Source organism: Astatotilapia calliptera, chromosome 16 (assembly GCF_964374335.1).
Source record: "Astatotilapia calliptera chromosome 16, fAstCal68.1, whole genome shotgun sequence".
NCBI lineage: Eukaryota > Metazoa > Chordata > Actinopteri > Cichliformes > Cichlidae > Astatotilapia > Astatotilapia calliptera.
The window spans coordinates 36,699,123-36,714,515 of NC_137437.1; the positions used below are offsets into that span (position 1 = coordinate 36,699,123).

The 15,393-nt window shown below is 45.5% G+C and overlaps 1 protein-coding gene across 2 annotated transcripts; it reads left to right on the forward strand.

Moving 5' to 3' along the window:
* Positions 1-111: 111 nt before the first annotated feature.
* Positions 112-15,378, forward strand: LOC113008026 (interferon alpha/beta receptor 2-like). Of its 2 annotated transcripts, none has more exons than XM_026145139.2 (8): positions 112-237; positions 636-753; positions 1,615-1,744; positions 1,924-2,099; positions 2,199-2,344; positions 3,036-3,192; positions 3,790-3,905; positions 13,258-15,378. In XM_026145139.2, exons 2-8 carry the CDS (start codon positions 705-707, stop codon positions 13,804-13,806), a joined length of 1,323 nt encoding a protein of 440 aa, XP_026000924.2. In that variant the 5' UTR covers positions 112-237; positions 636-704; the 3' UTR covers positions 13,807-15,378. The 2 variants fall into 2 exon arrangements, with proteins under 2 accessions (XP_026000924.2, XP_026000923.2); XM_026145138.2 differs by having other exon boundaries at positions 172-443.
* The last annotated feature ends 15 nt before the right edge of the window (positions 15,379-15,393 follow it).

Consider the following 15,393-nt stretch of genomic DNA (forward strand, 5'->3'; position numbering starts at 1 on the left):
ACTTTATGATTTGTCAGACTGGTCAACAACAAACTCAAACCGACCGAGTGGGAAATGTTTCTAAGTGTTGTTGCTGTGTCATTGTTGGGTGTGATGTCGCTTTGATCAAAGGAACGGCACAGGAGCAGGAGAGACTTCGCGATTACCGGAGGTCCGTGAAGGCAGCGGGGCGGCAGCAGCGTGTTTCGGTCCTGTGACAGCGCTAACGGAAGCATATCGGGACGCTCACCGGGACAGGTAACACGCTCGGACTCATTGATCGGTTACTACCAGCCTGGAGCTTTGATCTTTTACCAACACAGAGGGTGCTAGCCCGTTAGCCTGTTAGCCCGTTAGCCTGAGATGAGGAGGAATTTCCGGCGAGTGGGCGGTTTGAGAAAAACACGAAAACTTGAATCTGCGGACCAGTGACGCTTCATGGGGGCTTTATCTCTCCGTAACAGGTCAGCAAGTTACACTTATCTCACAGTCTGTACTTACAGGGAAGTCTGAGGCCAAATCAGAGGCTAACAGAACCACGGGGTGTCAATAAAGGTTTATTTCAATGTCAAAACTTTATTAACTGTGTTTAACTGTAAGACATGAGACAGAAAGTAAAAGCGTGGGTCTGTAACTGCACTTTCATCCCTGCTCAGAAAGGGAAAGCAGCTGCTGTCTGTCCGTTGAGGTGCTGATGGAAGCTCGGCAGATGTGCTCCAGCTGTCATGACCGCTCTCACCTGGATGCTCTCATGGCTGCCTCTGATCCTGCCAGGTGAGCGCGCACTCAGAACCACGTGATCTTGCCTCTGCGTATTTCTGGACTCTCCGTGTCATAGTTCAGGCCGTTTCCTCTGGAAACCACCTGAGTGTCCCGGCTGTGGTCATCCACTCACCGTCCCCTGCTTCCTGTTCCTTTGCCACTGTAAAGGCGTGTTATTCAGTCAGACCTGAGACCATGAAATCATCAGGAAGGAGTTGGCTGAGCCCAGAGTAGGCTGCTCATGTTGTCACAGACTTGTGTCCAATCAGGCTTTTCAGACGTAGAGGCTGCAGCCGTCTTTAGGACACTATATTAGCAACAGTTTGCAGCTCTTCTTTCCAGAGGTTTAGGAGTGTTTATGGGAATTTTGGACCATTCGGATGTTGGACGAGAAGCCCCGGCTCACAGTCGCTAACTCATCCCAAAGGTGTTCTGTCGGGCTGAGGTCAGGACTCTGTGCAGGCAGGTTCTTCCACAGCTCATCCATGTCTTTCTGCACACCGGTGTGCAGCCATGTTGGAACAGCCATCCCCAAACTGTTCCCACAAAGTTGGGACCATGAGATGGTCTGCTGAAGCATGAAGTTCCTTTCCCTGGAATGACTGAGGGTGGGGAGATGTTTGCTGGGTCTTTCTTTCCTCCCACAGTTCCCACACATACAGATCTCAGCTCCTCCCACAGCGTGCACAAAGCTGGAGTTCTGTCAGGCGTAGAAGAGCTGCTGCCTGTTTAATAATTATGTAGAGTGTCCGTGAAGAATAATAATTTTATTGTTTTTCTGCTGACATGTTTCATTTTGTGCTGCGGGTCAGATAACTCATGGTGCTGGTCTCCTGCTGACCTTTGACCTTCCTCTTCCTGTCTGTGTTCCAGCTGTAGGTACCCTCCCAAAGCCCGTCAACATCTCCCTGACATCACTCAACTTCAGTTATATACTGAAATGGGAGGCGGGACCAGGCACACCTCCAGGGGTCTACTATAACGTTGAATACAAATCTGAGAGGTGGGTTTACCTTCACACACTGACAGCTGCAGGTGTGCTGATGTCACCTGGTTGGTACCCTGATGATAGTCTGCGTTGTCTTCAGAGGAGTTCTGACATGTTTCTGGCACATATTGGCTCAGGTGATCACGAACACTTCCTCTGAGATCTGATGTTTCTCTCCTCTCTGGTCATGAAAGGAAACATAGCTGGAACCCGGTGGCCGGCTGTGAGCGTGTGCAGAAGCCTCTGTTTTGTGACTTGACGGCGGCGTTCTCCGTCCTAACGGAGACGTACTTAACAAGGGTTGGAGCTCAGCTGGGAGGCCAGGTCTTTGGAGACCCGAACGAGACCGAGGTCCCATTCAAACCCATCAGTGAGTGTCGAGTCTTCAGCTCCGGAGACGCCACGAGTTTGTTATTTTCAGCCCTCTGAGCCGTGTGTGTGCGTCATGCGTTGTTTCTGATTTCTGCAGAACACCTGAGCCTGCCGCTGCTTAGCGTGGCGCCCAGCGACAGAAGCCTGAGCGTGGATCTTCACCCTCCGCTGGAGCGCCTCAGGCAGAGCTACGACATTCTCCATTACGAGCTCCGGATCAGCAGCAACCCGGATAAGATGGAGGTACATGAGAGAGGGAGACCAATCAGAACCCCCGGTTTGAGTTTCACCTCCGCAAATAAACGGCAAAGACGGCGAGGGTCAAATGTCAACTCAAGCAAAGTATAAGGAGGGAGGAGCCTGGCCTACAGGCCTGACACGGGACTGCGAGTTACCTTTCAAATCACACAACACTAACTCCACTCTGGACCCGCCCACTTCGTGTCGCTGTGGTTATTTTTCCGCTTACTCTCCGTGTCCGCCGCTTCCATTAATGTTTCCATGGTGATCCAGCTGTGGAATTCTGTCCCACTGTTATTACATGTCTCTGAAATGATGCTCGCCGAGCGTCCTCACCAGCTGCCGATGAGCATAAGAGCGTACCTCGCACAGTAACCGTGGTGATACCTGAGCGCTGGCTCGAAGCGTTAGAAACAAGTTTACTTCCTGCTTTCATCTGTTAGCTCTGAGTGGATCTTTATGGCAGTGACGTACTCCTGAACCTCTGGGACAGAAAGTGTGGCCCACGGCTTTCAACGGTTTGAAGTCAGTCATGAGTCCACTCAGATTTATGATAAATGTTTAAATATTTTGCTAAATGTAAAAAGTCTGTAGGCTAAGAGCAGGCGTCACGTGAGAGACCTGCTGCTGTGTCAGTCGGAGTCTGTGTGAGCAGGACGCCTCCTGTGCTGATAATCTGTGCCTGTGTGTGCAGTTCATCAAGACTGAGTCTCTGAAGAGCTATAAGTGGGATCGTTTGGAGCCCGGCAGGCGGTACTGTGTCGCCGTGCGATTCTGCGACGAAATCGAGGACATGTACTCCAACTTCAGCCCACCTGAGTGTGCTACAGTACCAGCCATCTTCTCTGCAGGTACACACACACACACACACACACACACACACACACACACACACACACAGTGATTTCAGTTACCTCGCTGTCAGGTGGAAGATGGGTGACACTAAAGGAGCAGCATCATAAACACTGCTGTTAGCCTGCAGTGTCGTTCAGGGCGTGCGTGTTAATAACTTTACGTCAGGACTCTGTGGAGCTCCACGTTTTTCAAAGCTGTGCCAAGTTTCAGCCCCCTCAGGTTGAACCGTGAGATACAGCGATTGTGTGTTTGCTTATTTAGTTTTACTCACTGGAAAAATCAAGTGGACACATGGAGGTGACAATAAAAAGCTTTTAGTCCACAACATTCATGCTGAGCTTCTGTTGTGACTGGAAATGGAGGGAATTCCCCGTGAAACACACTTCCCACGCTAACCTCAGCGAATCTGACTGATAAGCAAGTCACGGCTGGAAACAGCAGTACTAGTACTACCTGTAGTAGTACTAGTACATGTAGTACTACTACAGGTAGTACTACATGTACTGTAGCACGATGTGAACGTTTAAATGTTGCTGTTTTCAGGCTGATGAGACTGATGTTCACCTCTAAACTCGTTGTGTTCCTGCGTGCAGACCCGCTGATCTCGGGCATGTTGTGCTCGTTGGTGATCATCGTCACGTTCTGCATCTTCATGCTGATCTCGACCGGGTTCATCTGTCTGAGACGGAGGCTGCTGCCGTCGGTTCTGGTAAGTTCAGAGTCAGAGCATCACACGCTGAACACGTCACCAAAGGAAGACGATTTATTCTAGCATCTGATTCCTTCAGGTTTCAGTCGTCAGCACTCGTGTCTGATGTTCGACCTTTGTTGTTGTTTCACAGTTTCAAAGAACGCCATCGCGATGCGTGTGACAAGTGGCTCTTATTTTGAAAGTTCAGTTGTTTTCAGTTATAAAATAAAGTTTCCATCCTGTACCCGCACCGCTAACTGGACCTGACCCTTCAGCATCCAGCAGCAAACGGGTCAGAGGTCCTGAGTTTGAGCCTTTGAAGCGAACTCGAGGACGCTGGTTCATGAGAACGTGATACGATCGTGCTGTGATAGTCACGTAGTTTCAGTCTCACTCCTGTCACTTCTCATTGCTTCATCACAGCAAAGTGTTTTCCACGCGAACAGATCCGCGTGTCTAAAGCACCAGAACGATCTCAGCAGAAATATTCCCGTTGATCTGCAGAGAACACGAGTGGGAACGTGTGAAGAGTTCTTTCTTTCTGTGGTTTCACATCTCTGTCATCTCACATCCTTTGATGCGTGTGAAGCATAAATCTGAGTGCAGATTACACCATCAGATGCTTTAACAGGACTCTAATGTGGTGGAATCGCCCAGGGTCGGGCTCTCTGCTACAGCTGGAGTCGCAGGCCAAACAGTTAACGTGCTGTTTGCTGTTTGTGGTCGAGCGGCGAGCGCTCAGCGTTTTCTGAGTAAAGACACAGGAAGAAACAGCAGCAGGTGGAAACTCTGCCAGAGCTGCGGTTGTACAAACAAAGAGAGACAGCTGCACAGACTCAGGACGCTGCTAAAGAGCTCGCGCACACAGTCAGAGCGTGCAGGCAGGATGTGCTTCGAGAGGTGAAACACAGCCATGTTTTGACAGCTCGTACCGCAGTGAAATCCCATTTGCTCCCAGTCACAGCAGCGCTGAGACCCGCTCGGCTGCTCGGTCACCGAGCCGCTAATCGCTCCGTTCATAACGTGCCGTGTTATTCCTGGTGTGGAGATGCCAGCAAACAACTTTTAATACTCCTGCATCGGCACGAGCCGTCCATGTTTAAAGCGCTCACCAGACTGAAGTGTAATGTTTGTCCACAGAGATCTCACAGTGATTCAGTTTCACAGTGTCTCACGTCCCTCTGGTCACATTTCAGACGCTTCATGATCAAAGTAATGTTTTCATATCAGGGCTGAGAGCTCAGAGCTGGAACGCAGGAAGACCCCGACCCCGGCCCGCTCTCCGTGCAGTGTTCAAAAGCTGCTTTTAAGTTTGGCTTTATTTTCTGCTTTGACCTCGAGCCTGCACTCAAACGTTGGCCACCCCTCTGAGGTGAAAGCAGAGCAGCGTTTCTGTGGTGTTGTGAGTGAGTGTTGTTTATCTGAAAGTTGAACGTCTTCGCCGTGTATCCGGGACTCCGGTGTACCCCAGGGTAGGGTTCTCGGCTCATTGTTCTTCTGAGTTTATCACAACCCGAAGCAGCAGAACGCCGGCCAGCGGCTGCTTCCTCTGTGCACAGGAAATGTTATCACATAAAAAACTGGTGAATATTTAAAAATGTGGCCTGAGGAGCCGCTGGTTCAGTTTGGCTTTGAACCCAGTGTAGAAATGTTCATCTGGGTTTATTCTTGGTGTTGTCGTTCTGCGGTGTTTGCTGATATATGTCTGTGTTGGCGTCTTGGCTGAAGTTGCTATGGAGACTTGGTGACGTGAGTCTCAGAGCAGAGGCTGTCCTGCACAGGGAAACACTTCGCATCAGGAAGTCTTCTCTGTTACCTGCTGTGAGTCGTTATCTCGTCTTCTCACGTGATTATTTATCTGTAACCACCTGTTTGCTGGGATCTAAAGGTCGTGTGGTTTATGAGCATGAATGAACCCCGGGCTTATTTATTTATTTTTGCATTGTCTCTTTTATTGAGAGAAAGCAATTGAACACTTTTACACTGTCTTTGCTTTCACATTTTTAAACTTACAATTGAAAAGAAAAAAGACTTGGGTAAGGGAGTAGCAGCAGGCAAGTTAGCATCACATGATTGTCAACTCGGGGCTTCAATGTAAAAAAAAATAAGAAAGCATGGTTCATAAAATAAAAAATAAAAATCACACCTCACAGGCTTAACATATTCTGTTGGAAGTATCCCTCTGAAGTTTAAGAGAAAATGACAATTTTTCCATCGTATAGATCTCTGGTACAGAATGTTTTCCATCTTCCATCGTTGGTGGTTCAGGCGTAAGCCATTTCCTCGAGGCTTTTTACTCGTGGCCAGTAGGATATACAAGAGTCTTCTATCATTAGAGTTCAATTCATCCACTGGTGTGTTACACAGAAATATGGTCTCAAAGGTTAAAGGAAAAACAAATGAAAACACATTTTGTAGATGTTCGTGGATTAGTGTTGGCGACTATCTTTGCAATCCCAAAAGATTTGGAAACGGTTAGCTCCATCTCGCCCACATCTCCAACAAGTGTCGCAGTTCCCCGATATCTTTGCTGAGCAGGGCTGATGAAAACTCTCGTAATGATTTTACAGCAGAACTCACGGCAAACACTGGACCCGGTGGTAGCCCACTGTGTCATGCAACACTCCTCTGTAATCGACAGGTTACCTTCTTTTCCCCACATTGCTTTCATATACAGAGAGCTGTGGTTTTTACACCGCAGGATGCTCTTATATCGTTTGGAAGTAATTTTTCTTTGCGCTCCAGATTTGGTTAATGATAAAAATGTTTCTACAAACTGTAATTCGTTTAGGTTCACTTTTAAGTTTTGATTAAAATAATTTCTGGCCTGTAGAAATCTAAAGAAGTCGTCTGAGCCTAAATCATGTTTGCTCCTTTCAAAGCTTTGAAATGCCTCCTTGTGGACGAATGAATAATAATTAGTTATACCTTTTCAAATCCAGTTCTTGAATCTATTATCGTACTGATTCGGGGAAAATCTGAATCACATGCTCACCATCAAAGCTTAGAGGCAAATTCTGATGACTTCTTTCAGAGCAGATGTGATTATTTGTAGTATGGGTTCATCTGCCATGTCTGTTTTGTTCTGTAACTTTATGTCCGATATTAAAGCTGTAACTGGTTTTCCTTCAACATCTTTCCATCCGGCGGTGTAATCTGGACAGCAGAGACATATCAGTGGTCTTAGCTGAGCTGCGCAGTAATATTCTCGTAGACAAGGAAGCCCACGACCTCCCTTTTCTTTCTTTAGTTGGAGCGTTTATATTTAACTCGAGCTTTTTTCCCGTTGCAGATGTGTTTTGACAATATTCAATATAAAGACTGAAACAAATACAGGGAAGAATATTTAATCTAACTGATTCGATCCTGGAGTGCAGAGACGGATTGGTATTCCATCTTTGTCTGTCTGATTGTATAGATTCATTTAGCGGGGCATAGTTGGCATTGAACATTTTGGTGACGTCACGATGTATTACCACCCTAGGTACCTAATGCTATCTACATCCCACTTCCATTTATAGCGATTCTTAATTTCAACTGGTGGTTCATAGTTTAAAGTTAATACCTGCATTTACATTAACCTTGTATCCTGAAAAAGAGCCGTACTCTGATAGCATTTCCATGCCCGGGCTTATTTTAAAGATGAGCTCCTGTTAACGTGTCGGTGAGTGCCGTGTGACTCGTCGTCACCTTTAGTTTGTGAAACCTTGAATTCATCTGAGTATTTTCTTCGTGCAGACAGCGTGCTGGGATGGAGCAGCTGTGGGCGTCCTTACAGTTAACCTTTTTAATATTTGTAGTGTCTCATGCGAACGGGGGGATCAGCAGACGCTTTTCATGAAATAGATGCAGTTTCATGTTCCATTATTAACTGCCTTTAGTTAACCAAGATGCAGAGGGGGCTTTCCCCTGCTGTGTGACCAACAAACCAAACATGAAATTTGGAGGGTTTGGGTGCTCACCAACAGTTTTTTCCAAAACACGGCGCCGTGCCCAGCTCTCTGTCACACCGCACTTCTTTTAATGTGATTCAGCTACGTTTCCACTGCTAGGAAACACGCAAAGGCCACGCGAGCAGATGAAGCGCTCACAGCCCACAAAGGTCTGTTCAGCGCTTCGACCGTAACACCGAGCTCAGTTTGCTCGTAAAGCCGAGGTGAAGCCGAGATGAGCCAAGGTGAGCCTCTAACTCCAGGGATGAACTAGATGAACACGCAACATTTCAATTTTCATTTTAAAACGGATCTTCAGGCTCGTTGTGTTTGCTCGCCTCTCACAAAACACGTCATTTGCTTCTTTTGCTAAATCTACAAAAAAATGAAAAAACACAGTTTGACCTGAAATAGTGGCACCAACAGCTGTTAGCTGGAAACTACATTGTAGCCACAGCTGCCCTGGGGCGCACTGGCAGAGGCAGTGACTAATGGGAATATTTCTGGGGGTCTCCTTCGCACACTCAGATCTTTGCACCTGACGTGTTTAAACCAGGGCTCTAGAGTGCCACTAATTTTTCAGTGGTGCGACTAAAAAAAATATTTGGTTGCACCTGTGCGACGAACTGTTCGGGTAGCAAAAAAAAAAAATCTGCAACCTTCCCTGTGGTCAACAACAGACACACATTTTGCCCCTATCGTGGACTAAACCAATCAGAGATAGTCAGGGGCGGGACCTCTCTGATTGGCCGTGGTCCAGTTGAAAGTGCAGGTGGAAGTGGGAGGTGAGTAGCTTGAATAAAGGATATCGATTCATTAAATCCTGACTTTTAAATAACTGTGTTTTGCCAGAAACGCCAGATTCTCAGATTAAAGCTCACAAAACCATTTCAACAACAACCAAACAGCAGATGAGAGCAGGTACACGGACTCCACACAAAGACGTAAACACAGACCGACGCATCAGAATCAGCTTTGTCTTTCTCGGCTTTCTCACCCGACGGCCCGCAGACGGACACGCTGTCGGAGCTCAGCGATCCTGATGCGTCCGGTCCGCGCTGTGATTACGTCTTTTTGCGCTGATTCTGAGCTGCAGGTTTTGTCTCTCCAACCAAAATTCACCGAGCCAGCAGCAAAAGAAGCAGCAAACTGCGCTTCACATTTGATCAATGTCGTCATGAATTTTGCTTCCACAACTATTAAAATCACACTCCATGCACAGCTAGCTCTCTCTCTGTACTTCAAGAACAGTTCCCGTCTCCAATCTCTGTTTTCTGTATTATTCATTGGCTTATTACCCACCAGTCTACCGTTGTTTACAGCGCTGTGGCTGCTGTCTTTTTCTTTTTCACTTAAATGACCTCGGACAAGAAAGCCTATTTTTTCTGTTGTTCAATACTGAAGAAATTTAAACTTTATATGCAGAACATTGCAGAATATTTTTAAGGTTATCTGCTATAAAAAGCCAGACCAGGAAAATCTCCTTCATGTTTTTCTGTTTTATTCTCAGTTACTTTCACACAAAGGCATCTGCTGTGATGTTCACAATTCTGATGAAGTCAGTGCTGATAAATGATCAGAATTATAATATTTCTGACTGTCTGAGGCTAAGTTGAATCGAATCGGGACTCTGAAAACCAGAATCGAATGGATTATAGAAATCAGTGATGATACCCAGCCCTAGTGAGCAGCCTAGGCACGACAGAAGTGGATGTAGCTGTAATAGGAAAAGAACTCTTGCTAACTTTTCTGTTAAGGCCTGATCCTTCTGAAATTCATAGCCAGTGCTCTGACACAGTGTCATCAATCTTTGCATGCTGAAAAAGCACAGTGTATCCAGACAAACACATTATATCAATTATTATAAAATTTGTGTGCGCCTAACTTTAAAAAGTTAGGCGCACCAGCACGCCCATGGCAAAAAGTTAGTCTAGAGCCCTGTAAAGGAATGTTTTTAAAATATATTTGACATTTAACTCTGACCAATGAATAAAAAGGCGTCTAACTCCAGGGATGAACTAGATCAGGGGTCGGCAACCCTGGGCACGCGTGGCACAGCTGGCACGCGAAGGGTTAACTGATGGCACAACCATAGCTGGACTGGTGATTATTCGTTTTTATGGGCTGATGGGTTTTTTTGTTTTTTTTTTTGGGGGGGGGGGGGGGGGGTTGTAACGGTATAAACAATGAAAGGTGGATTGGCCAGATGCTGGCAGATGTGTAACAATAACTGGCTGTGGCGGAGCTTCCACAGAGGCCAGCAGGTGGATGAGAGAAAGGGGAGGCGGGAGGAGGAGAGACCCGAGGCGGCCGGTCCGAGTGTCAGGTGAACTTCAGGTAAGAAGTTATGACCTGCAGTCCATCTGGGTCAGATATAAACCAAGTTTAGGTGGAGTTTATTTTAGTTATGCTGACTTTATACAGTCAGTTACAATAACTCGTACTGCTACTAGCTAGCATGACGGAGTTTCTGTACAGCTGCGTGGGTGCTTTGTATGAAACGCCAGGACTGCCATAATGAATTAATTAAACCATGAAATGATTAATTAAATAAATATTTTGGACACATTTAATTAATTCATTTTGGCACAGTTGACTCCTTCGGGTCTCACCATGAAATAATTTTATCTGTCAGCCTCACCCATCAAACTCAGGGGGCGGGGCTAACGCTGATCGAGTCAAAACCATTGCTTTGGCCTGGTGGCCATTGTTTCTAGCACACAACAACCGGCATGTGGAAGCTAACAGAACTGAGCTTTGAAAAACCCTGTTTGTGTGTTACCAAATACCGTTTTAATATTTTTTTAGCCGAGAATGTAGTGGTTTAATCTTCATGTGTCTGGTCGGTTTGTCAAGATACAGCCTCTTTGCAAAAGTGTTTCGATGATTTCGGAGATGTCTGCCCAGTCTCACGGCAAAGCGTGGGATAGACCCGCTCGCCTCGCAATCGAGCTGTTATTACCGCCGACAAAGCGCAGGCCCCGGTACACAGCTGTAGTAACCCCCGCTGACTTCTTTTACTGAGGTTATATTTATCGATGTTTTATTTCCTGATGTTCTTATGTGTCCTACGTGTTTCAGTCGCCAATTCTGAATTATAACTAACATTAAAAACATGTTTAAGGAGGAGAGAGAGCAAATAAATCTGTTTAACATCTGATCTTTGGGTTTTTGTTCAGTAATCAGCATGACCTGTGTATAAACACATAAAAGAGATAACGTTGGTGTTTCTGTCATGTAGTAACTGCTGGCTTTAACTGTACAAAGGTTGTTCCACACTATGAAACACATACAGACTTCATGATGTTCGGCTAATATTTTTATTGTGAATATTAATCATGAGGGTAAACGGCCCTGTACACCACGGAGCGAGTCTCAGCATGTCCACGATATCCTCAGCTCTGAGTTAACACAGAGTTTCCCAGCTGACTAATCTAACGGTCATCTACGAATATTTCACGGCTCATATCAGTATGATTTTACAGAAAATCATCCGTATTACTGCCAACTATTCCAGAGACGTGAAAATCTACAGCATAAAGAACACAAACATATAGCAGTCTAACAACACTGTAGCAGAGATGAACCGTCAGTTTGTCCAGATCAAAGTGGAATGAAAGTGATTGGTTGAACAGGTGTGATCTGTGTTTTCTGCGTTTTCACCAGCGTAAGAGACTCAGCAGCAGATCAGAATAACAGTTACACATTTAATAAATCACCAAATGAGTACACGCAAGAAACGAGCAAACCTGTTCGGACAGTCTGAGTTTGTGTTCCCTCAGCTGCAGACCACGCGCCGGTAGAATTGCACATAAATCTAAATGTTGATAAGAACAGAACGTGTAGGTGGAGACTAAGACCAGAAAGTTGTATCGACCCTAAAAGAGGATATAAGATATTTGAACGAGGTGAACGTTGGCTCTACGGACAGGCTGGCCATTGTATGCGATGCTTTGAAGGCATGAATTCATGGAAAGGAATAGATGGATGGATTCCCGGCAGAATTTTATCATAAATTTATAGATGTGCTATAACTGAAGTATTACATGAAGCTTTTGAATTTGGACGACTCCCTGCAAGTTTTAATCAGGCAGTAATGTCACTAATTCCAAAAGGCGACAAGGATTTAACTGATCCAGGTAATTACAGACCGATAAGTTGAATCAATGTGGATCACAAAATTCTATCAAAGTTTTAGCAAAGAGGTTGGAGGTTGTACTAGCACAAAGTATTCATCAAGATCAAGAAGGGTTTATCAAGAATAGAGCTGCGTCTGATAATATGAAGAGATTACTACACCTGCTGTGGCTGAATAGAAATAACACAAATCCTGTGTTTGCTATATCTTTAGATGCACAGAAAGCTTGTGATAGGGTGGAGTGGAACTTCACAGCCCTGGAAAAGTTTGGAATAGGTGACAATTTTTGCAGATGGATTAGAGCCATGTACTCGGGGCCAGAAGCAGATGGGGTACTTTCTCCTTTTTTTTAGCATTTCCAGATCAACACGTCAAGGATGCAGTTTAAGCCCATTGCTATCTTTTTAGAGCCATTAGCTATTCACATCAGAGAAAACGCAGAGATTAAAGGTGTATTCGGGGAGGCAGAGAACACAGATTGTTCCTATAACCAGATGATGTTCTGGTATTAAACCAAGACCCAACTAATTCTATCACAACACTATAAGAGGTGATTAATACATACTTAATGTTTTCAGGGTACAAAATGAATTGGCATAAATCAGAGGCGATGTCGGTTTCCCAGGCTTGTAGTCATAACTTAATATATCGGGCTTTAACTTTAAGTGGGTGGACAAAGGAATGAAGTACCTTGGAATTGAACTGAACCCAAATGTTGAAGATATTATGACTAACAGTGTGGGAAAATTAATAAACAAGATCAATAAAAACTTGGGTAAATGGAGTAAACTAAATTTATTTAACTAAATTATCAGAGACTGTAACACCTAGTCTTTTTACTGAATCGGCTGTCCCAACCCAAAAAAGAAGGGGGGCTGGCCCTATTAAAGCATCTCTTTTGAAATGGCTAGATTAGGCAAACATTGCGCAGGGAAAAACAATATCGATTGGATTTTAATAGAACAAGAGCTTGCATATCCAATCACACCAATTGATATTTTATCACAAAAAGTAAATAATGAGGGTAAGACGCAAAACCCTATTTGGAAATTTTCAAAACGGTATGGTTGGAAGTGCATGTTATAAAATGCAACATCTAATAAATACTTTCATTATTAAAAAAACAGCAGCGGTGTTGATCACAGGTGTAAAGTATTAAAACAGGAATGCAGTATTAGTATTTATACTTGTGTCCCTCCAGCACAGAGTACTTTAAATCTCAGTGTACTTCGGCCCGGTGTTTAATGTCAGCACGTCTGATTGGTTCATGTTATTGACTGTTCAGCTCTCTCTTTGTCAGACGACCATCCATCACCTGGAGGAGGCGGGGCTCAACGATCCCTGCATCATCTCCCCACTGAACATTGAGCAGACGGCGCCCTCTGCAGGCAAGAAGGGAAGCAGCTGCTCCTCCTCGGACGAGAGTGATGAGGAGAGTGAGACGGAGAGCACAGGAGGGGCGTACACACAGCGGGCGGGCACGAACCTCCTCTCCTCTTCATCCTCTTCATCATCATCTTTGACTCAGCCCAAACCACCGCCTGTTGTCTCCTCCAATCAGGAGCCGTACTCTCAGCGCAATGCCCTGATTTCAACAGGAAGTCCTTCCAGAGCTGGGCTAGAGCTGAGGAGCTGTGGAGGAAGACCTAAGGAGGAAGGGGAGAAGGATGTGAACCTCCTCACATTAACTTTTGGCAGGGTGGAACAGGAGGAAGAGGAGGAGAAAAAATCAGACTTCATTGTGGAGGAGGTGGCGTTTGACTCAGTGCTCGGCGAGGAGGGCGCCACAGAAACTGTTCATGATGAAGAGGAGGAGGTCTGTGGATACATGGGGCGCTCGGGTATCTGACAGAGCTCTTTAAGGTGCCTGGTTATCAGGTCCACGTCTGGGTTCATGTGGGCCAGGGTTTGAAATGTTTTCATTTTCCCTCCAGCAGCAGCGGCGCAGACGTCGGCCATTTTTATTCTAACGTGTAGGTTCTCACCTCTTTGCTGATATTACTTATTTGAATCTGTCCGTCCGCTGAAGTCCAGAGATCGTCTCATTGTTTCAGGTTCTATTAATAAGTGTGAGACACCCGCTGATGCAGGAGGTCCAGGACGTCCGTCCCTGCTGCGTCTCTGGAGATGGCGACTCAGCCGCCTCTAATGGCTAACGTGAGGTTAGCATCTGGTCTCCGCGGTGAGCAGCTAGAGGACGTCCCGTGTTAGGGAGGCGATCTATCTAAATCTCATGTTCCTGTTAGACTTTAGGTTTTCTGTGGACCAGTTCTGAGCAGGTTTATTTTTATCTCTTATTTTAAATAAAAACCAGTTTGTTTGTTTTGTCAACACACAGCTGTGTTTGTTGGGCATTCCCAAACTCCGTCACGTAAGCATCCCAGTGCCCGGGTCGAACTCTAACCCACACCGAGTCTGAACAAAATGTTTCGTATTCAGCCGTGCTTTGGATTATTACTCATGTTTGCATCATGTGATTAAAGCAGAAGGCAGTTAAAGAGCCTCTTTGTTCACCTGTGGGGGGGACGGTGGGGAACAGGGAGGCTTGGCTTTACACTGAGAAAGACCTGCAGCGACACCTGGTGGACTTGCTTCAGTATGGCAGGCGTAATGACCCGGGCGTCTTCTGGATCGACTTCTTCCCCTTTGGACAATAACGTCTCTCATCTGCAGACTTTGTCCATCAGCACTGAAACTCTGACGTTTGTAAAATGTTTGGTTACTGTGATGTGTCTGTGCTCAGAGCTGCTGCTCTGAGCGCTGGTTGCGTAACCAGCTCCGTTAGTTTTAGTTTTTATTCTTGTTGGTGACAGTAAAACAAACTGAAGCACAACAGAAAAACAGAATCGTAACAAACTGAAGTCATTTCCTGTATGTTTCATGTCAGTGACGATTAGTTTCTTTTTCCTGTAAGGACCTCTGTAATCAGTGACGTAGAGCTGATTATCTCTGAATCAATCTGATTGATTGTTGCTGTTGGTTTTTGTCCCTCTGGTCTCTGGTGGGCGCTGCTGGACATTTTTTATGATTTTTAATGTTTTAATCAGGAAGAAATAATCTGACAGCAGATGAAATGACTTGATTCTTATGTGTGTCTAAAGGCAGCGACTGTTATTATGGGCACGTCTGTGTCTGAACTCTTCATCGTGTCTGATCATGAACGTGTCTGCAGTGAATCAGCGTCACACAGTCTGCTTATTCGCTTATTTCCATTTACATAAAGCACATCATACCTCTGTAATGCACTCATACAACTTATTCAAACAGTGTAATCACAACATGTTTGTGCCATTTTTGCATGTTTGTATTCACAGTGGACAACGTTGAGCCATTTCATTTCTATATTGATCAAAAACAACAAGAAGCCTCAGATGTTTTTGTACAGAGTCGCGCTTCAAACCAATAAAGGTCTGAGACGGTGCTGCTGGCGTCCTGT

Coding starts and splice junctions, on each gene's coding strand:
- LOC113008026 (XM_026145139.2), top strand. CDS start 705: ATGACCGCTCTCACCTGGATGCTCTCATGGCTGCCTCTGATCCTGCCA. Junction 1,745..1,923: donor GTTGAATACAAATCTGAGAG/GTGGGTTTACCT, acceptor TGGTCATGAAAG/GAAACATAGCTGGAACCCGG. Junction 2,100..2,198: donor GGTCCCATTCAAACCCATCA/GTGAGTGTCGAG, acceptor TGATTTCTGCAG/AACACCTGAGCCTGCCGCTG.